The 22,232-nt window shown below is 57.5% G+C and overlaps 2 protein-coding genes across 2 annotated transcripts in view; both read right to left on the bottom strand.

Moving 5' to 3' along the window:
- The window catches only part of MACF1 (microtubule actin crosslinking factor 1), a 112,555-nt gene extending 90,629 nt beyond the window's left edge, over nt 1–21,926 (bottom strand). Inside the window, exons 1-14 of the mRNA XM_051807351.1 lie at nt 21,257–21,926; nt 15,181–15,242; nt 14,034–14,123; nt 11,363–11,440; nt 9,823–9,915; nt 3,582–3,748; nt 2,761–2,873; nt 2,561–2,667; nt 2,355–2,474; nt 2,154–2,249; nt 1,790–1,917; nt 1,605–1,698; nt 758–912; nt 354–630 (exon numbers count right to left, since the gene is read on the bottom strand). Coding sequence (XP_051663311.1) covers nt 354–630; nt 758–912; nt 1,605–1,698; nt 1,790–1,917; nt 2,154–2,249; nt 2,355–2,474; nt 2,561–2,667; nt 2,761–2,873; nt 3,582–3,748; nt 9,823–9,915; nt 11,363–11,440; nt 14,034–14,123; nt 15,181–15,242; nt 21,257–21,359 — 1,683 coding nt within the window. The 5' untranslated portion in view covers nt 21,360–21,926. The remainder of the gene's footprint in view (nt 1–353; nt 631–757; nt 913–1,604; nt 1,699–1,789; nt 1,918–2,153; nt 2,250–2,354; nt 2,475–2,560; nt 2,668–2,760; nt 2,874–3,581; nt 3,749–9,822; nt 9,916–11,362; nt 11,441–14,033; nt 14,124–15,180; nt 15,243–21,256) is intronic.
- On the bottom strand, nt 5,577–9,051 carry LOC127479886 (uncharacterized). Its single transcript, XM_051807395.1, has one exon. It carries the CDS (start codon nt 7,440–7,442, stop codon nt 6,339–6,341), a length of 1,104 nt encoding a protein of 367 aa, XP_051663355.1. The 5' UTR covers nt 7,443–9,051; the 3' UTR covers nt 5,577–6,338.
- Nucleotides 21,927–22,232: the final 306 nt, after the last annotated feature.

The raw sequence follows: 22,232 nt of genomic DNA, 5'->3' as shown, positions 1-22,232 counted from the left end.
GACATGAGGCCAAGGAAACCTCCCAGGTCACTTCAGAAGGAACAAACACCAGCCAGTACTGGTAGAAGATCCAAAGCCAGTGCTCCAACACTGAATGATTTCTGGGACAGCCTACACAAGACCACCTGACTGCATCAGTACAGGTTTGCTTCCAGCTTTGAAAGGCTCCCCTGGTACCCACTGATCAGCAGGATCACAAGAGAGAAAATCCACCTCAAGATGAAAGAGCTCTCCAGAAACACTGAACCACCAAAGCAATTATCCATAGATAAAGGCAGGAAAAAAGTCCAGAGCAGCTTCTTGCTTTCCCACATCAGCCTGAGCAGAGGCAGGAGATCTGGCCCAGCACTCACCTGCATCTCCTCCACCCAGGCCAGCAGCTCGTACACGAACCGGAGGCTGCCTTCGTCTTCAGACGAGGAGATGGCCACCAGCTCTGTCCTGGTCATGGGCTTCCTGAACCAGGAGGCCGAGGAGGTGTGGAGCCCCTTCGTCAGGGACTCGCCCTTCAAGTGTGTCGTGCTCAGCGTGGACGTGGGCACCAGCTCCAGGGTGGAGAAGTGGCCTTTCCTGTACAGGTTGGTGCATTCCAACCTCAGAGTCACCAGCTCGTCTTGCAGCCGCATGATCCTGGGGGAGCAGGCAAGGAATGGGTAAGGAGATACACACACCCCCTCCCTCCCTCCCCAGAACAGAGCAGAGGGGCCCCGTGCAGGCCCTGACTACGTTTCTCCATCTCGGACACAGTCCCTCTCACCTGAACACCAGCTCCTCCAGCTGGTAGTAGTTCTCATCCCGAAGGATCTGCACATCCACCTGGAGCTGGCGGATGAGCCCCTCGCACTCCTGCAGGTACACGACCACGTCGGACTCGTACTGCACCGGCTGGCCTGACTCCAGGTGAGCAGCATCCTGCACCAGGAGAGAGGACACTGAGGGCTGGGTCCCCTCAGCTCAGGAGAGGCAGGAAGAACACGACAGCAGCCCAGCATCAGCTTTGAGACTGAGAAAACCTTTTGATCCGCAGGCTTAACTTGAGCTGAATGTGAATTCATCCCTCACACCCTACCCAGGACATCCCCCTTAGAAAAACTGCTGCAGATGAACTGAAAGCTTCTAGGGATAGATGGGATCACCATTTTTAGCTCCCAACCCTTTCAACCAACATCTCTTTCTCCCAGAACAAAAAAGCCCTCTTCAGAAACCTCCTCCCTACCCAGGGTCTGCCACCGAGTCCTTCCTGCCAGTCCTTTAGGCAAATAAAACACATTTTGGGGGTTTTAGGCCTCATTATACAACAAGCTTTCCCAGAAGTGATGTTCTCCTCCACACCAGCACCTCAGCAGTTCCATCCCCAGAAGGCAAAACCATTCCCTGTCCACCCTGCCCCCAAGATCCTCCACAACAACCACAGTTCACCAGGTACCCACCACCCCCACTTTAGCCCCTCTGGGATAGGCTCAAGGGCAGAAGAGAAAGGAACATTGTCTAGGGGAATCCACCACCCCAGACAGAAAGAGAGGGGAAGAGATGGGTACAAAAGAAGAGTAGGAAAACAAAGAAGTAAATAAAATAAGGAGGGGGAAATACCACCCCCCACTCACAGCCTGTAGTGTGTTCTTCGCCAGAGTGAGTTTTTCTTCACAGCTCAGAGCACCATTCTGGATTTTGTTAGCGATTTGTAGCAGCAATTCCAGCCTGGAATGACAGAGGGAGATGAGAGAGAGGCTTGGGGTGTCCCTCTGGCCAGGGGAGCAGGAGACATCCCTTCCACAGCCACAGCACCAACCTCTCCACTGCCGGCCGCAGCAGCTTCTCGCGCTCCAGCATCTCAATGATGAGCTTGCCCCACTCCTCCTCCACATCGTTGGGGTGGTAGCCCTGGGGCAACTTGATGCGTCCAAATTCAATCCATACCTGGGGAAAACATCAACAGATTGGCACTGCCCACCTCCTCCTTAAGCTGGTTAGGGATTTCAGCAAGGAAAGGGACTTAAAAGGCACCAGCTCTGCCTCTGCTCCCACAGTTTGCTGCTTGCTACATCATTCACCCTGAGGGTTATTCCCACAAACCTGAACTGAGCACACTTCAGTCTTGCTAAAAGCACAACACTCCCACCTACAAGCCTCCAGGTAGCCATGATGATCCTTACCTCTAATAGTTTGTAGAGCTCCTCTATCCTTCCTTTTTCCTGCTCTTTTGCTGGGATTTCAGTTTCTTTGAAGTGTATGTACTGGTTATAAAGTGCCTGGGATGAGAAAGGTTCATCAGGAACCACCCTGGGGAACGCCACCACCCCTCCCTTGGCACTGGGCACACAGGACACTGAGGATGGACCTTGTCCAGGACCTACCTTTAGCTCTACAGGGTTCTGGGGGAAGGATTTGTCTGACATGAGTATCGTGTGCTGCTTGATCCATGAGATGAGGGACTCCACACGGGTCTGGTATTCCAGCCACCTCGAATCCACCTCCTGTGGGGTGAGAGTGTCTTTGCAGAGCACTGCTGGTGGGCAAGTCTCCATGCTTTCCCAGCCTCCCAAACCACAGCAACACTTACAATAGCGCTGATCCCTTCTCCTCCCTCAGGGACTTTGGGAAAGGCATCGTAGATTGAAGACACATAAGTTATCACGGATTTCTCATCCGGAGAGGGGACATCCACATCTGACAAGAGGGAAGCAGAAAAGGCAGTGAGGAACAGGAGTGGGTGGAAAGGTCAGCATTTCCCTGCACCAGCCACATCCCCCAGGCTCCCACCTTCAGCGTCCAGCAGCCGGGTGACCCCCAGGCGCTCGGCGATCTCGAAGGCCTGCTCCAGGTTCTCCCGGTTGCTCTGGATCTGCACCCTCTCCATGTCCACCAGATCTGGCCTGCAAGACATGCACCAGAGTCACAACACTGGCAGACAGCACGAGGTGCTCAGGGCAGAGCATCTTGGACAGGCATCGCTGCCGTGGGTGGCTCCGAGGGTTTGTCCCAGGCTGGTGGCTCTCTGAGGGGACCTGGGCTGCAGCACCTCCCCAGCTCATTCCCTTTGGGAAGGGGGAGGTTCAGGCTGTGAAGGAAAACCTCTTGGTCCCGTTGACCAAGCAGACAGGGCAGAAACCAGCCCTGCTGGCCCCGTCTCTGACTCACTGCCCACACTGAGCAAGGCAGAAGGTGTGAAGGGCTCTGCTGTCCCTAAAGGAAAGCTCTCAGGAAACCTCTGAGATCCTTGGATAAAAACACAGATGAAAGTGCTGCTATTCATGGAAAACGAAAGGGCAGCACCAACATGTAACCACTGCAGCACTCAAGAGTTTAAAAGCTTTTCTTTTTTTGCCTCTCTCCCCAACCTCATTAAGATATTTTTTTTTCTTGCAAACTGATGTATTTGTTGCTCATTCCAAGCATCCACCCCCCCAGCTACCTGGCAGAAGAGATAATTCCAGGTAAAATGACATTGCTCCCTGCAAGTCTCACCCACATCCTCAAGTTCTCCAGATCACCACTGACTGCTGTGGTGGGCAGGGACCCCCAGGAGATCCTCATCCCCTCTCCCACCCACACAGTGCTCCCCACTGCTCCTTCCTGCCTACCTGTATCTGTGGATGAGCGCGTTGAACATCTTCCCATCGCTCCAGCACGAGGAGAAGTTGGTGCACTTCACCCCAATGTAACCTGCTGTCACCTTTTGTGTCCACAGAAGCAGCTTCTCCTTGGCTGACATATCCCCCAGCTCCCCGCTGATGTAGATGTCGGAGATCTGTAAGGAAGTGGCACAGCCGTGGGATGATGCAGGAGCAGGAAAGGCTCCACCAGGCACATCCAGTTTCTGTGAACTTGCCCCAGACCCAGCAGGCGCCAGGAAGGGCAGGAGTAAACTCCTGGTCACAGTGGGGTAGAAGGGTGGCAAATTTAGGAATGGACCACCTGACCTGCAGGAGGGTGCTGGGGGGTGTGGCGTGGTTTGGGCAGGCTGGAGATCCAGGCAGGTGAGGGAAGCAAAGCCAGACATTTGCCAACCCCATTTCACAGCGGCACGAGGTGTTGCTTGGCTGTGCAGCCCAACCCAGTCAGGACAGGAGCTGCCACCACCAGACCCCAGCTTCCTACTACCACTGGAGCCACTCCTCTGCACCATCCCCATCCCCACCAGCCAGGGTTTGCGACATACCTCACTGGGAATGTAACCTTCTGGAGAAAGGAGGCCCCAGGTGGGTCCCTTCCTGTCCCAAACATGCTGTGCCAACTGCTATGCTCTTGTACATCTGCTCCTCCTGCCCAGCACCCACCACAAGGAGCCCCAGCACCCTTGGACACCTGGGGCTCCCATCCAACAGCACCCATGGTGAGCAGCAAGGGAGCACCCAAGGAGGGACCACCAACACCATCCCTTGCCAGGGCTGCAGGTGTGGCAAAGGATCCTCCACCTGTTGCTCCAGGGCACACCTGGATCATCCTGTTGTAAAAAATACCAACTTAAGAAGCACTCGGAGACGACGTCTCTCCCCGACCTCCAGCTATGGAGCAGGGCCACCAACTCCATCCTGGCAGGAAAGGGAAGGATGGGGAGAAGGCTGTCACATCCCCCCTCTGCCTCGCTGTGCCTGGAGAGGCAGGTGCCAGGGGGTGCTGGTGGCAGGGGTGCCATGACCCACTTCCCCAACAAAAGAGACCGACAGTCACAGACCCCTCAGACAGACGCACAGGACTGGCTGCGAATCCCAGACCGGCACGTGACACCACGCACGTGTCTCCACATGCCAGCATATTTCTGATTGGCACGGCTTCCTCCTCGCCCTCCCCCTCCTCCAGCTCCCCAATTAGTACAATTACCTCCCCTTAATTAAGGGGCAGACAAAGGGGAGGATGTGAGCCGCTCAGATTTTTCCGGGGTGCCTGTGGAAAGGCAAAGGCAGGCTGGCTGCTCCCTGGATTCCTCCTCCCGGCACTGCAGGGAGAAGGTGTGCCAGGACCCGGCCCCACCCGCCGCCCTGAAAACACCCAGTTGCTTGATTCCTCCTCAAAATACACCCAGCTGGGTGCTGGCATTGCACAGGTCCCAGCGGTCAGACATCCCTTTGCAGGCAGGAGACAGGGACCTGCAGGATTATCCGTCTCTCCCGCCAGCGGGGCGGATGCTGCCGGTGTAATTGGTATGCTGCAGCTCACCTCCCTCTCCCCAGCCTGATACGCTCATCACACATAAAACTGCTCTTTGTCAGCTGCTGCCACACCACCGGCACTGCCTTTAACTCCTCCAGCCCCAGGGCTGGGTTTCCTTAGGGATGTCGGGAGCTGGCACCTGGCAGCAGAGCCAGGATGGATCGGGCGATGAGCTGGGAGAGCAGCAGGATGCAGGATGGGACCCTTCACGTCTGCAGGGAGCAGGAAGAGACCCACAAACCTCCCATCTGCTCAGCACCCTCTTCTTAATTACCTGACAGCTCTTAATTAAGAGGAGAATGAACCCTTCTGTGAACCCACCCATGGGCTGTGCCCCACCCAGGCATTGCTGCCCATCGGGGAGCACCTCACAGCACCCAGGTCTGACAAATCCTTTACTTTTAACCACTGACACAGCACTGGGGTTCTCCAACCACTGGGCCTTTTCCCTGAGAGCATCCTTGCAGGAGACCCTCCTAGAGACGTGCCTACAGAGGTGCAGGATGCGGCACCAGCTCCACCCTCCTTTCTTCACATCTCTGTGACAGGACAAAGATTTAGGGAGGCACCAGAGAGAAAAGAGAGCAGAAACTCGCAGGACCTGGGGCCAAAGCCTTCCAACATCAGCCTCATGCATCAAGCAACTGGTGGCAGGATGCTGAAGGCCAAATTGTGTCTGTGACACTGGTCCCAACCCAGCAAAGGTATCGGGGACCACAGCCCCTCGAATCTTGTCCTGGGGTGTGCAAAGCTTGGACAAAACCCAAGGGCACCATCACCTGCCCTGGCACCCCCAAGGAGTGACCTCCAAATAGCAACAAGCTACAAAACACAGTATCATCCCCTCCTCTTCCTCTTGGAGACCCCTTGGAGTAGGCAGAGCCCCCATGTCTCCACATTCACCCACTGCCACCCGCCTGGGAGCTGAGCACAGGCAGCAGGAAGGGAACACCACAAACTCACACCTGACCCAGCAGCCCTGAGTGACCCAGCACATGTGTCACTGGTGACAGCAATGGCACCAAGACCCTGTGTGACCACCAGCTGCACCCAGCAGCTCCTGTGACGGCCACTCCCAGTCTGCCCGTGCCAGGAGCAGAAGACAGGACAGGGACACTTTCCCAGAGGAGATGCTGGAAGAGAAAAGGCTTCAGGAGCTTTCTGCACCAGCATCCTCCTGCCCGTGCTCAGCATGGGGTTGCCCCTTGCTGGGATGACCATCCCCGGGGACCAACAGGATCTGGGGTCCACTGAACCGGGTCCCCCCTCCCCACTCCAAAAAGGGGGTGAGGGCACACGCAGGCACTGACCATTGCTCCGGCTGTCCCCGAGCTCCCCCTCCAATCCCAGCCCTCTGCAGCGAGCCTGTGGCCACCATCAGAGGGTGACACCGTGGTCCCACCAGCTCCCGTGGCCTTGGCTGGCCGGTGTGCCGGGTCGCTGCCGTACCCCGAGGAGCTCCGGGCCGCGCTGAAGGAGGACGGGCTGCGGGAAGCTGGCAGTCCGTGCCCATCTCCCTCCCCGGACCGAGAGGATGGCAACCCTGAGGTTCTCCCCACGCTGGGGTTTTCCAGCTGATCCACCATGGGGGACGGCGTAGACAGCTCCGAAACGGTGCCCGGCTCTGCTGCGGAGGAGCAGGTCCATGCGGCGCTGGAGCTGGGATCATCACTGCCTCCTTTCCCCCAGGCATCCAGGGCGCTGCCAGCCCCCGGCTCCCGGCTTTTCGCTGGCTCCTCGCCGGACACGGCGCTGGCCGGGGACAGGAGCCCCTCGGCGTGGCCATCGGTCCCCCCGCGCAGGGGCAGCAGCACAGCCCGGCAGCTCCCGGTGCCGCTCCTCTGCAGCTCGACCAGCCGGCTCACCGCCTTCTCGCAGTCCTTCTCGGCCGGGTTCTCCAGCAGGCGGGCGATGACGGTGGTGCCTTCCTCCCGGGAAGCTCCCGCCACACCCGGCCGCTGCGGCTCCAGCACCAGGCGAGCTTTCTGCACCTCCCCCTGGAAGCGCTCCTTCACCTGCACGATGATCCCGGGCTGCAGCGCCGACGGGTCGGGGTCCCGGCCGCGGGGCTCCTCTCCTCCCCCCTGCCGGGGGGCTGCCTTCGACTTCGGCGCCTCCTCATCCTCAGCCACCTCCAGCGCCCGGGGCTCCTCCTGCGGGGCTGCCTCCGGCATCGCTCTCCTCTTCCCTCTCCGCCTCCGTTTGAAGCGGACCCTTTTTTTGGGAGACAGCGGTGCCTTTCCCACGGCTTTTTCCTTCTGCTCTTTAACGCAGCCCAGCGAATTCCCCATCTCCTCCTCCTCCTCCTCCCGCTCGGTGCCGGCAGTAACGCAGCTAAGCGAGTCGCCGGCTCCCGAATAAATCCCAAACCGGGCTTCATCGGATCAAGCGCCCGGCGTTCCACGGACTGCCCCTCGCCGCCTGTCCCTCCCGCCAGCCCCGCCGCCACCGCCGCCGCTCCAGACAGCCATCTTACAGCCTGGGCGCTGCGAGGAGACAAATTCAAAGCATCTCACTGCAGTTCAGAAATCACTTGACCTAAAAGCAGGGGGAGCGGGGATTGGCTGCGGCGTCCTTCTCTCCAAATATGAGGTAATTGGAGCACGGCCCTCGCCAACACAAACAGGGAGCAGGAATCAGGCAGCGGAGCGAGGAGGGGAGTGGGAGAGGGTGGGGAAAGGGGGGATAAAACACAAAACCCGAGGAAGGTTGGCAAAGGTAGGATAAAGGAAGGGGTGGGAGAGAAATGGGGGAAAAAAAAAAAGCAGGGAGGAGTCAGAGTGACTCTGCATGCTCGCCAACCGGCTCCGCAGGGGTGTTTCTCTCCAGTTCGGGAGGTTTGCTCCTTAATTCTTAATTCCAAGAGCCCCAGAAGACCAGCTCACGTGCCCACACTCCTACCAGGCTCGCCCAGTTTGGGGCACAGATGGGCAGCCCAAGGTGCCCTGGGGACATGGCATTGCTTCAGGGAGCTGCAGTTGGAGGGTCCCAACAGGAACAGCAGTGTGATGTTCCCAATCCCACTCCAGCACCAGTCCTGCCTCTCTCCTGCAGCTTCTGCCTCAAATGCTGCCCCAAAGGGCAGGGGTTTGAGGAGCACGGAGCATCCCAACTCTGCTCACCGGGTCAGAGCAGGGTAACCAAAGTGGGGCAGCATCCAAACTGGGGGTGTCACAAAAACTGGGGAACAGGAGGCATAAAGATGGGGGGACTGAGCTCAGCCCCAGCAAGCAGGGAAAAAACACTCAACAAGGAAACACTCAACGAGGAGCAACCCTGGAGATGACTAAGGGAAACCAGTGACCACAAGAGCCCCCAGGGCACGGGGGGGCACCCCCCTCTCATCTTCACCACTCCAGCTCCCTGCAGAGCTGGTGATGCCCAGGCTCTGCACCAGCACCATCCCACCACAAACCTCTCCCGGGTTCTCCCAGCCGCCTGCCCCCAGGCAGCAGCACTGGGACACGGGAGATTAAGAGGCTCACAATGGAGCTACAACCCCAGAAAAAATCCCGTTAGCGCAGGCGGGGACAGGACGCGCAGGCTCGGCGGCACCGGCCCCACTCTCTGTGTCACCCACCCTGTGCCCCATGGCAGAGTGGCAACATCCCCTCCCAGACAGGCATGGAGGGCACGCAGGACCTCCTGATGTGCCCTCTGTGGTCTCCTGCAGCAGAGGATGCATCAGGGCAGGGTGATCGCAAGGACAGCGGGGACAAGATGCCACAACCAGGGCCCCACTGGAGATGACGGTGACTCATCAGCATCCAGAGCCTGCTTGACCCCGGCCGCTTCCCAGGGCCAAAGCTCGGGAAGAGCGCCTTGTCAGCAGCCTCACACCCAGCTTATCCCCCAAGCTCCTCCCAAAGGCCTCTTCCCGAGGCACTGCCCATCCTCCAAAAAAATATAATCTTCTTCTTAAGTGTCAAAGCCAGCACTAGTCCTGTCTGGAAGATGCCAGCAGGGAAACAGCAGGAAGCTGGGACACGGCAGTTCCCACGGGCTCAGGCCCACAGTGGAGATGACTCCACAGCTAATGCCACATGGCCACGAGCTGCTGACAGCAGCACCACTCAGCAAGCCCCACATGCCGACACACTGGTGGCACTGGGGGCCACACATCATCCCCCTGAGGGCATCAAAGCTACAACCAGATAATTTGAGGCTATTAAAAACCCAAAACCCTCTTTTCCAAGAGCATCCCTAGCACACAATTGCTGGAGACGGTCCCGGGTCAGGGAGCTTCTCTCCTCTCTGCCCTGAACCACTGTCACACAGCTGACACATTCCATCCCAATGACAAGTCCTGTGGCTGCACGACCACCCAAAGGGCTGGTAACGACTCAGGATAACAGCCCTGTGGCCCCTACCGAATTTGCTCTTCTCCAGAGCCTCCAGCTGAGCAAACAGCTACTGCCAACAACCCCGGTGCCAACCAGGAGGCCACCGCACACAGCCCATCATTAATGCTTTCACTATGCAGACGATGAGCAGAGGGTGTTGCTATTCTCCCACACGGTCTCCATGACACTGCAGTGTGTGCCGATCCTCCGGACCCCTCCGCGCGCCAGCACCGCCACGGAACACGCAGGAACACGGATGTTGGCACCCCGGAGAGACAACCCCGCCGCCCGCCCCGCAGCCTCCAGCAAGAAACTTCCCCGGCCCTACCTGGAAGTGGAGGATGATCGTCCATATGAGCCCCAGGGTGAGCTTGGGGTTGCCGTCCGTGATGTCATCGTTGCGAATATTCACCAGTTTCACCTGAAGAAGACACGAGAGGGTCAGAGCTGCCCGTCAGCCCCACCCTGAGAGCAGGGGGACGTGTCCCCCACCGCGCTGTCCCACCCCGAGCACTCCTTGGGGAGTGGGCACACAACACCCCAGCACTTCCCCAGGAGGCAGCAAGGCCACCTCATCTGCTGGCTTGGGAAGGATTTTTCCATGTTTCCAGCACTCTCCATCCAGAAGTGCTTTCCCAGCACTTAATGGCTTTACTTCAGCTCATGGAACAGCGTCCCTGGAGCCCCGAGCACTGGTGCATAATTGAACAGCTCCAGCCCACAGAGCACGGGTAAAAGGGGATGACCAAGCTTTAACTCCATCCCAGGCTCAAAACCAAGCTCTAATCAATCAGCCCTAATGAAGGCATTGCCCTCCCTCTCCTCCCTTGGGGGAGTCCCTGCTCCCCACCACTCAGCGGGACCCACAATCAGTCTCTGGCAGGAGTGTCTGGGGTAAGACATCCCAGCAAGGCCACCAGGCCATCCATCACACTTCAAAGGAAAAAGCTGTTTCATCCAAGTGGAGAAACGAGTTCCCCAGAGCCCTTGGCAAAATGTCTCTATCAAGGAGCTGGGGAGGAGGAAGAGGCGGGGGGCTGGAAGCGGCTCACCCTCCCTGGAGTAGGGAATGTGCTCAAATTTATTCAGTGCCCTCAGGCCAGCAGCAAGCAGAGAAAAGTCTCTGCTTCAGCATGAACTGGTACAATTTATCATCATCATCGCCTTGGCATATCTGGGAGCATCACGGTGGGGAGACCTGACCCAACAGGCAGAACAGGACACCCGGCTCCGGGGCTGAGCCAACAAGTCTTGGGATGCAGCCCATTGCTCCAGGCAGGATCTGCCCAGGGGTGCGGAGCATGACTGGTCTCTGCCAGCTGCACAGGCACGGTGGGGCCAGCAGCTCCCAAAAGCCCAGGGGAGGGAGCCTGTCCTCCAAAAACTGAAGGATAATCAGTCCATGTTGACAGCCGGAGGGGTGATGCCACAGAGGTGCCAGCAGCGAGGCCAGGGCTGCGTGGGCTGGGCAGAACCAGCAGCCACGTCGCCCCCAGAGCTGGTGGCAGGGCACGGATGTGCCACAGCTGCCCATCCCCACCACCAGGATCTGCTGAGGAGCCCCAGGTGAGGCTTTCAGGGCACAGATGTGACTGTTGGAGACATTTGCAAACCCCTTCCCAGAACTGGAGTTGGTCCCTCATTTTCACAGTCGTTTTTATGTGCATGGCTGGATTTCAGAGGGGGAATGGATTTCCCATTTTTCCCATGGGGAAAAGCCCCCAAAAGTCATCCTCAACCAGCACCATGGAGACGGGCACACCACAGCATGGGCTGATGCTGCTTCTCAACACCCTTCCCAAGCCCCAGCCAGGAGAAAGAACCACAAACCACCCAGCTCTGCTGGATGAGCCTCTGACAGCCCTTACCTGTCGCTGCTTCAGGAAATCCAGGGCAATCTGCACGTTCTGCAGACGGTGGAAGCGCATCCGCCCCTTCTCACGTGGCTGCAAGAGAGAGGCAGCAGCTTCAGGTCAGGCTCACAGGGTTGGCTGGACTGGTAGCACCCAACATGCACAGTGGCCCCCCAGATCCCCTGAGAGCTGTCAGTGTGCTGGTGTGACCCCCTGTGCAGCCACACAACCTGCTCTATACCATTCTGGAGCAAATAAAGCCATGGCTCTGCACAATCCTGCTGGAAGGCGGCAAAAAGGCCCCAGAGGGAGACTGAGGTGGGAAAATCTGAGATCTAGACCTCTGCTGAGACCCCAAAGGTTGGTGTCCAGGCCTGGCAACAGGTAGGACTGGCTCAGCCTCCAAGATCTCAGGGCAGGATCTCACCCAGCCCATGGACAGCCAGACAAGTTGGGAAAAGGGCTCAGCAAAGAGATGGGCTCAAACAGCTACAGAGTCCGACTGATCCAGGTGGAAGCAGAGGTAGGACATGGAGACCCAGGCAGGGACAAGCTGTGGGTCCCCACTGATGGCAGAGGAACCCCAACCTCAGCATCAGCCCCTCCAGACCCAGCCTGGCTCTTCCTGCACATGGGCAGGGGCTGCTGCTTGAGGTACCATCTCCAAATCCTTCAGGAAAGGGAAAATGAGACACCCTGGACTGTGCCTGTTGCTGCTGCAGGTCAGGGATTTCCAGAGGTACCCGTTGGCTGAGTCATGGCCAGGGAAAAGGTATGGGGATGTTGGGTCTGCTTTGAAATCAGTAGGAGTGGGAGGATCAATGCCCAAATCCTGATCCCAGCCTCAATATGAGGATTCACCAGGATGTTCATAAAATCACAGAAAGTTTGGGTTGGAAAGGACCTTAAAGACCATCTAATTCCAACCCCTTGCCATGGGCAGGGACACCGTGTTCTGAACTGTTAGGACACCCCAAGTCCTCTGAATCACCTTCCTTCCTCAGCCTGAAGGGAAGACCTGTCCCTGCGAGGAGAGGAGCTGTCCCTGCAAGGGGAGGAGTTGTCCCTGCAAAGGGAACATCTCCAGGCCTGCAGAGAACCACCAGGAAGGTGCTACAGCCCAAGCTCCTCCTGCTGAGGTGACACTGCACAAGGGCATCATCACCCAGAGCACAGGGGCTGGAAAACACATCTTCTCTTATACCTGACCAAGTTTTGGGGTCTGTCCCCTTCAGGCTGACCCTTGCCTGGGACCAGGCTGTGCTCGCTCCCACCTCCACTCACATGCACGGTCGTGCCCCGTATCCCAGGAAGTGCCTGTGCCCGGAGCCTGTCCATGCAGTGCCAGGTGAGCAGCCGTGTGGGACCCATCCCTGTCCCCTCCCACCCCGTGGAGGGGCACATGCTGTCACACCGGGTGGGTGAGTGCCCTGGCTGCAGGCGGATACTGCGGTGCACGCACAGATAATCCAGCTCACAGGAACGAGGGAGCATCTCCACTCTCACAGCTTCCCCTCCACACACCCTCGCTCAGGGCGACCACCCCAAGTGGGTTTTATCCAAAACCGCAGCTAAAACCGAGGAGAGGGGAAGGCTGGGCTGCACTGGACTATCTGACGGCACTCCAGCGTCTGCCAGGGATAGGCTGCATCCGGGACAGGCTCAACCTACTTCTTCATCATCATCATCTTCCTCCTCACGCTCCTCGCTGCTTGCACGGCACCAGGCCGGTGCTCTCACCAGGCGAAGGCTCCGCTCAGCTGGCGGCTCTACGGGCTAAGGAGGACGGGAGGGACGGCGACGGGAGGGTGACACAACAGGGGAGACAGAATGGAAACCAAAATGCAGCACCCGGGTGCGAGGAGAAATAAAAGAGCAAGGGACGAAGGCGGCTGGGTCTCTGGCACGCTCCGAGCCCCAGCACAGGAATTTCCTCCTGATTTTGGAAGCTGGGAGCTGTGTGGATCATGAGTAGCGTGATCCAATTTTTCAGCCCCCACAAAAACCGATTTGGCGTCTCTGGAGGGTAACGGAGGGAGGTAGCAGATCTTTGCCCAGATCCTATTTTGGGGGAAAACTAAAATAATTCCTGCTGTGCTACCCTGTTACAGCAATCGGGATTCTTCCTGGAGCTGAGGGAATGTGTCAGTCTGAGAAGGAGGAGGAGGAGGAAGAAGGAGGAGGGGGGATTCCACGAGAAGAGGTTTGCACCACTGATTGCTACAAACCCAGCTCGTGCAGGAGCTGAGCTCGGGGCAGGAGTGTCAAATCTGAGTTAAACTGCTGGGCACGCTGCCACAGAAGCAGTTTATAGTCAGATCCGCTATTATCCATGATTTTAAATTTGGAGCCAAGACTGGAAGATGCAGGTGTGTAAGACTTAGCAAAAAGAGGGCTTTACCCAGGGCACCATAATCAGATGCTTTGGTGGCATCCAAGAGAGACCAGCCTGGGGGACAGGGCTTTGAGTGAAAATAAATAATAATAATAATAATAATAATAATAACCATAATAATAAATAATAATAGCAATAATAATAAAAGAAACAATGACAGACATTTGAAAACAAAACTGTGGCATGAGAAATGACAGCTGATGGCTGGGAGTGGAGTGGAGCAGGGGGAGGACAGAGGGGGCTCAGGGTGGGGGGTGGTTCCAGCATCCCTGTCCATTCCTGAAGACTTACCAGCTTCACTCCCGACAGCACTTCCAGGAGGGAGATGAGGTTGTGGCCATCTCGTAAATCCTCGTAGAGGTCATTGATGTGCTTGCGCACCTGGGGAGGGGAAAAGCCATCAGGCCATTTCAAACTGTTACTCCAGAATTATGGCCAAGGAGAGCAGCCTCCCCCTTCCCAAACGACCTGGTAGAAGCTGCTGCCAGTTTTACACGCACAAAATCTGACTGTTAAACCATCTGTACTCCAGGTAATCCCATAACACTGCACACAGATCCCTGCGGGAAGGGCAGCTCTTCCTGAGGCGGTGGTTTAACTTCTCACATTCCTCACAGCATCTCCCAAAACACAGCACCCAGATCCCACCTGGCAGCAGAGGAGGTTTCCATGGGCAGCACAGCTACAGGAGCAAGCTGACCCCATCCAGCTCTTCCCCAGACACCAAGGTTTCACTTTCCTGGGAGTCCCCAGATGTTTTCCCAGAGAAGCCTCAAGATTTTTCTGGTTTTTCCATCCTTGTAAAATTTAGAAAGCAGCCAAAAGCTTGGCACAGAGTTTTGCAAAGCTGGCAGGAAAACACAGCTGGGACACCTTGTACCCAAGCCATTTCTTTTCCTTCTTTTTCTTTTTTTTGTTTTTTTTTTTTTGTTTTGTTTTTGGTAAATGGAGAATTAATTAAAACCCACCCAGCACTAACCAAGAAAAGCAGAAGGCACCTTGTGGTGACATGTTAATCCTGCTTAAAAACACGTCCCTTGGCACTGTTTGGGGCTCCTCCACATGCAAGAGCATCCTTTGAAAGACAAAAAAGCCCATTTTTCCCTGGCAAGGTGGTGTGAGGGAAGAACCTCCTTTGCCCTGGCATGAGGGAGGATGCACAAGCTTCCAATTAAGCAAGGACCAGGTACCCAGGAGGGAAAGGTAATAAAAGGGCTTTGTGGTGATGCTACAGTGCCCTCCAAAGGCTCCAGCACATTTCCAGCACATCCTGCTCTGCTCTGAGTAAAGACACTCGTGAATACTGAAATCAAACAGTCCTCGGCATAAAAAAAAATTGTAAAAAACCTTAAAAAGGCATTTATCTGCCAGTCCTGAGCTGGAACAGACACACACACGGTCATTTAACCGGCTTCATAATAAAATACGTGACTCTTACCTTCATCAAGTGTTTATTGACCCATTTAGTGAAGGTTTTCTTTTGGACTCTGTCCCGTTCATCTGTCAAAAGAAGACAAAGGCAGCTCTTGGTCAGTGGTTCTCATGCAGAAACTCAAATGACTTTGAAATGAGGGGAAGAGACAGAGGGATCGCCGCCGGTGCCAGGACGGATCCCGCGCCGGCACAGGGAACAGAGGCGGCTTATTCACGGGTTAGTGTGGGACAGGGCCCTTCACGAGGCTCCAGCATCTCCCTGGGGCAGGGAAATGGGAGCTAGGACAAAATACACTGGTTTCCTGGTGAGAACAGTGCTATTTAACGAACGCAGCGTGGGTGACTGGGAGAGGTGTAACTGCAGCACCAACTGAATGGCCAAAATGTGCCCCTGCTGTGGCTCCTCGGCCCTTCTGGAGGCAGCACAGGGAGGGAGGGGGGGTTTGCCCGAGCCCACCCACTTTAGGAGGGTGTCCCTCTGCCCTGCCCGCTCCCGGAAGGCTTTAGGGCATTATATAAACCCCCCAGATGTCCCGTTACAGGCCTCGGCCGGGCACCACCAGGGTGTGCAATTAGCAGCTTACTCTGTCGCTGTATTTTTGGTTCATTGGATTGTCAGGATTTAATGTTTATTTCTGTCCTGCAGCTCAGCCCTGGCCAGACACTGAGAGTTCTGAACGCCGGCGGGACACAGTGACAACGTGGGTGACACTCCCAGGGGGTCCCATCCCCAGGGGTGGCGGGGTGACAGGATGGGAGATTTGTGGTGATGCCCAAGCAGCAGTGGGGGAGCTCCAGGCAGGCTTTTTGCTCCACGGAAAAAATAATATCACATGAAAAACAAAGGCAAGAAGACGAAAAGAGAGGGGCACAAGATGGGCCACACACACTGGAGGGTCCCACAGGGTGCAGGGGGGTCCCACTCAGCTCCCACTTCCCCATGCCCAGGCAGTGAGGAGGGCTCAGGGCAACCCCAGCAGCCAGCCCTGTGCCCAATGGGATCACTTGGGTTTAACAACAACACCCCAGAGGAAAAAGTTCCTCAGCATCAACCCCACAGCACATGACCCCAGGCTCCCAAGCACTGTCCTGTCCATCCCAGGGGATCCCTGGGATATTCAGGAAAGGATGAGCCCCATTCCCCCAAGAGACTCCCTCTGACATCCGGGTCCACCAGGCAGCAGCACCCCTCGCTTTGGTTTTAAGCCAAAAATCAAGAAAAGGGAGAAAACAGCATCTCTCAGCCAGAGATCCCCATCCACACCACGTGTCCTGCCAGACAGCCCCACACCCCACTCCCCGGGATGGAGGGGTCACTGAGAGTCTCTGCACAGTCCCAGAGGCCCTTGAGAAGACCTCCCAACACCTCCATCCACACAGATTGGAAAGCACCATCCAGCATCCTTCCTCTTCCTCCTCCACCCCACGGCTTCCCCTCCTGAAAGCGCCGCGGTCAGACACGTGGCACACGGCAACACGTCACTTCGCCATGTCCCCCTCCATCCCGGGGCCAAGGCACCCAATCAGGTGCCAAAAAACTACCCGTTGGTTGAACTACGTCCACACTCACTTCCCGCTCTGCCGGGCTCCAGCCTCGGCTTCCCGGGACAATGCGGCTGAGCCACGGAGCTGCTGCCTGGCACCGCCAGCCATAGGAAGCTGTGTCACTCTCACGTGTTTTTAGGGACTTTTCCTTCACCCGACCCTCCCAGAGTCCCGGTGTTGGGTCCCACCCCAACCCCGGTGTTAATTCAGGGTGGATAAAGCTCCATACCCCGTACCCCGCGTATCCCACAGGCCGGGCAGGGGAGGGTGGTGGGTACTAACCGATGCAGCACATCCGGCACACCAGGCAGGCGCTCAGCCGCCTCCTCTCCCCGGAAAGATGCCGCCTCTCCATCGCCCCAGCCCGGGATGGGGAGCGCTGGGTCCCGGCAAAGCAGCAGCTGCCTCCCGGCTCCCGGGGAAGGGTCTTCTGGCAGCACCACCCACTCGCCGACCTCGGCCCCAGTGGGTGTGGATGGGTGAGTTCTCACCCGCAGCTCCTCCCACCACACCACTTCCTACCCCTGGTGCCCCCAGTGCGGGCACAGGCCGTTCCTCCTCCGGGCTATCACCGCAAACCTCACCACGATGTCAACGGCTGCCTTGCCCGCGGTCTCCCGGCTCCTCGGTTTCTCCGGGTGCTCCCAGCCCTGGGTGCCGCCAGCGCGGCAGCTCCGTGCCAGCAAAATCCTCACCCACGGTCCCAATGGCCGGCAAAGCAGCTTGGAACACTCCCAGCACGGGAGGGCAGAGCTGCCACCTCCAGCACATGAGGAAGAAGCGGTGCCGAGTGCGGCGCAGCTCCGGTAACCGGCGGGTTGGGGGTGCGGGCACCGGCTCGCCCCGCAGAGCTGGGCACTGCCCGCTGGCCGGCTCTTGGCTTGTTTTTCCTCGTCTTGTTTTCCAGTTAATTGCACCAGGGACAGGAGGGACAATGCTGGGCTGTTCTCCCCGCTCCCGCCTGCGGCTCCTGCCCAAATCATGGCCCGGGTCTGAAGCGCTGGAGCCGGGACACGGCGCAGCCCCGCTCGGCACGCGGGGAGATAACGGGGGCCGCCTTATCACCACCTCTCTTCCTTTTCTTCTAAATATAATCCCCCTGCAGCCCTCCTGCCGGCTGCTGCCCCAGCCAGGAGGGCAAGAGCAGCCAGGGTGCTGCCTCGGGAAGGCAGGAGCGCGTCCCCGAGCATCGCATGGAGCACGCGGGGACGGAGGCACGTCACCGAGTCCCACACGGACAGTCTGCAGCCAGGCACCTCCAGTGCTGGATCCCAGGGTTGCCTGCAGGCCAGCAGCTCCTCGACGAGCTCCCTCTTCCCGTCTCTTGCAGAAATTGAGGGATTTCTTCCTTTTTTTTTGCCCTGTTTCATCACCTTTGGGTGGTTCCCGGGCTCCAACCAGATTAAACCTCCCCAGCCCGCACCCGCACTATCAGCTGAGCTAATAATAATGCTGGTTACTGCTTACTAACAATATTAAGGCATTGCAAGCTTATCTCTCCCTGGCTTATCTTTTCCAGAGTCACCCTGACAAACAACTTGTTGCAATCCCCTCATGTTCATCCCCTCCCTGGTTGCATCCCCCCATGCTCATCCCCTCCCTGGTCTAGCAGAGGTTTGCCGGCCCCAGCCACCAAGAACCACCCTGTCACCAGCCAGGGACAGCGAGCAGAGGCAATGGCCTGGGCAGCAGGCAGGTAGGGCACAGCCAGAGGGAAGGTTACAGTGGCTAAAGGAAATCTGTCCCACTCTGAAGACAAGCCAGTAGCAGAAAAAGCAACACCAGAGCTTCAGGTCCCCTCGCACGCAGGCCATGGAGCAAAGACTGGTGGCAGTGACACAGGGAACATCACCAGCAAACAGAGACCATGCATGTGGTTTAATTCCCTCCCCACCTCCCCTCCCCACATTGCAGACCAGAGCTCAGCCCACCTCATCCCCAAAAATGGGGATCCCAAAGGAACCAGGGCATTGTCTGCCCTCCACCACAGCAGCACAAATCCCCCACAGACGGGCAGAAGCAGCAGGGATCAAGGAACACTGGTGGCCACACAAGGGGAAGGTGGTTTGGGGAACTTCCCCTCTGCTGTTGGTCCCACAAGTGAACCCAGCTAGCGAGGGGGAACAGGGAAAACCATCCTGCCCCATATCTGGTATCCAGTGCTCCAAAATCAGAGGCATCAGCTGAGCATGGAAAGGAAAACTCCCACTCACCGTCCTGCTGGACCTCAGGGCCCCCAGGCACTTGCCATCGTCACAGGGATGGCTCCCACAGGCACTGGGTGCCAGAGAACCCACCACAACACCCTGCTCAGACAATTCCCTTCCCGTTTGCCCGCGGCAGCCTCCATCCTGGCAGCCTGCCTGTGCCCAGCAGCTCCCAACACGTCTGGCCGGGAGCTGCTGCTCCCCCATGGATCTCTCCTCCATCATCGCTGGCCTTGCTCGCTCTCACACTCCATCACCGTGTGCCTCCTCCTGCTCAGGCTGCTGCTGCCAGAGCCTGGTCCCAGCCCTGGGAATCAGTGGGATAGAAGGTGCCTGGCCAGGCACCATCCCTAATCCTAACCCTGGCTTGGTACCCTCTATCCTGTGTGCGCTCAGTGCTCCCCAGGATGGCCCTTTGCCATCCTTAGGAGGGAAACCAGGGGGTTTCATGTCGTCCACAGGCTCCTTCAGCCTCCTGGAATAAAGTTGGGAAGTGGCTCACAAACTTTCTGTCCCTGTTCATGAATTCCTGCTAAATCTGAAGGAATATGGGAAATCTCAGACAGGGCCCTGAGCTGGACAAGCTTGAGGACATCGAGCCCATACTCAGGGTTAAAGTGGCATTGAACTGTGAGAGACAACCTTGGGGTGACGGAGGGGTTGGTTACTGAAAAATTCCAAAAAAAATCAAATTTCTAAGCACTGAAACCCATTGCTCTCACTTCAACACAAGCAAAGAATGGGAACGCGCGGGGATTTTTTTTAAACCTGGTCCCGTTAAGATGGGGGATATGCAAAAAAACCTGGCTGGCTGAGGAGCAGGAGGTATTTGAAACATGCTGGCTGCCAACTTGAGAGCTGACATAATCCATCATGACAACAGAGCCAACCAGGCGGGATTTACAGAGCCTTTCACCCAGGGAGAGGAAACGGAGCCTGATTCAGCCTGGAAGAATGCACAAGAGATACCTGCGGTGGAAAACTATCCAACACCCAGATATTTAATGAGGGAGACACCTGAGAAGTGGTGATGCAAAGGAGAGGGGGGCGGATGCTCAGCAGAGCTGGGTGAGCATCACAGGGCAAAAAACTCGCTGCAAGATGACCCCCGTCTTCCAGGATGCTGTGCCCACGGGATGGGCTTCACCTGCCCTTTTCTGGGAAGGAGTGATGAAGGAAAACAGACATTGGATATACTTGCTGCTTGCAATACTTGCTCCAGGATTTTTTCCAAAAGGGATGGATTTGGGGGGGGGATAAACCCCTCCAAGAAGGGCGAAACAGCAGGTCAGCATGGGGAAGAGACAGTCAAGTTGGGAAGCATTCAGGAGGTCTCTGGATGGAGCCAAGCACATCTCTGGACAACACTGCCTGGCCACGGAGATTAATTAAATGGACAAGGAACGGCAGGTCAGCAGGAGGAATTGCAGCAAGTCTGGGTTTAGTGGGTGACGGTGCATTCTGTTTGTGCAATTCACTCTTAATCTCCCTCTCCCAGTAGTTTAGAGGGGGAAAGGAAGAAGTGTATCCCTAAACAGTATCTAGGGAAAAGTCCTGCGCGCTGCCCAGGCTGCGCAGTCCCGCCCCTTTTCATGGAAAAAGGGAAAGAAAAGGGGGATTCGGTCACGGCCGCGGGGAAGAGGCCCCATGCAGAGGCACAGGCTAGAACAAGCACTGCTGGAAAAAAAAAAAAAAAAAAAGAGGGAGGAATCAAAACAAACAAATCCCAGGAGGAAGAGGCCGGGAGACAGAAGGAGCTACCGAGTCCTTGTGCGGGGCCTTGGAGCTATCACACCTCCCTGTAACGAATCCTCACGCTCCTTGGGCGGTCATGTGCAAGCCCTATTTTGGGAAACTGAGGCAGGGTCAGCCCCAGCTGCTCGGCGAGGCCGTGCCAGCGCCAGGAGGAGCTCCCGGGGCTGTGTCTTGCTCCCGGAGACGCCGCTGTCACGGCGAGGGGTGGGAGTGACGCTCCCCTACACCGGGGCAGAACCGGGAGGCAGAACCCAGCCACGTGTGGTGGGATTGTGCCAGACAAAAAGCAGCCTCATCCCCAGCGGGACCACCCCCCAGTCCCAGCTGCTCTCAGCCCCACATAAGCTGGGAATGGGTGGCGAGGCCAAATTTAGGTGGTAAAACCTCCGAGTACCCCCCCCTTCATACACACAGGGCTCAAGGCCACCGGGAGGATCCCCATGGCCGTGTCCTCCTCCCTCCTTCCCACAACCACGGCCCTGCCCAGACGCTGCCAACAGCTCCTGGGGAGGGAAAACAATCCACGACCCTCCGGCCATCTTAGTGCCTCCCTGCCCCCCCGAACACCCCTACCTTCCCTGCTCCGGCTCCGCCAGTACAGGACGCCCGCGATGCCCAGGACGTGGCTCAGGACAAAGGCGGCGGGCGGCAGATAGGAGCTCTCCGACAGAGGCATTGTCTCCTATTCCCGGCCCGTTATCCCGAGCCTGGCTCCAAATTTCTTTCTCCTGAGGCTGCCGGAGTCCGGCATCGCCGGGAGGGCGAGGGGATGGGGGCCGAGTCGCTGCCTGTAGAAACTTCAAAAACTTCCTGCCTGCGCCTCTGCCCGCAGCTGGCTGTGTCTCCCCGGAGCTGGCAGGGCTTGGGACAGCCAGCGCCGCTGGGACTGGGAGATTTGGGAGCTCGAAGAGGGGGCGGGTAGAGGGACAAAGTGAGCGTCAGGCCGGCTCAAACATCTTTCCTCGGAGTTCTCGCGGCCAAACTTCGTCCACCCCCCCTCGCTCGGCGGGGAGAGACGTCATCTCCTCGATTTCCATTCCCAGCGGCGCTGGAAGGTCGGCTGCGGCTCCGGCGGCCGCGGCGAGGGGATATCGGCGGGAGCAGCCGCCGTGTCGGCATCACCGCAACACCCGCATCCTCACGGGGGGCTTGGAGGGGCACGAAACCTCGCCCCGCAACGGGTGACAGTCAGCAGCGTCCCCTGCCAGCACAGAGCCCAGCAATGCCAACACACCGAGGGAAGCTGGGATCGAGGGGGAGCAGCTGGGAGATGAAGGCAGCGCCTCGAGGGGCTCCCAGGGGGCTCGGTACCCCGGGCTGGACCCAGCAACCCCCTGCTCACAGGAGAACCTCTGCCCAGCAAAGAGGCAAAAGCAACAGCAATAAAATTTGGGATTCTGGGAGTCAAGCACCCAAAGGACATTTCCATCACCCTCCCTGGATGCCCAGGTTAAGGATTAACTGCCAGGACACGCCCTATGGGGAAATACCCCCAAAAGATGCTCCAACACCAGAGATTTGTCCCCCTCCCAGCCAGGTGTCCCACTTG

This window comes from Manacus candei, unplaced genomic scaffold, assembly GCF_025592945.1.
Source record: "Manacus candei isolate 608988 ecotype Guabito, Panama unplaced genomic scaffold, ASM2559294v1 h1tg000070l, whole genome shotgun sequence".
NCBI classification, from domain to species: domain Eukaryota; kingdom Metazoa; phylum Chordata; class Aves; order Passeriformes; family Pipridae; genus Manacus; species Manacus candei.
Note: the sequence above shows the minus strand (reverse complement) of the source record. Positions and strands in the feature narration are given on the sequence as shown.

Coding starts and splice junctions, on each gene's coding strand:
- LOC127479886 (XM_051807395.1), bottom strand. CDS start 7,442: ATGGGGAATTCGCTGGGCTGCGTTAAAGAGCAGAAGGAAAAAGCCGTG.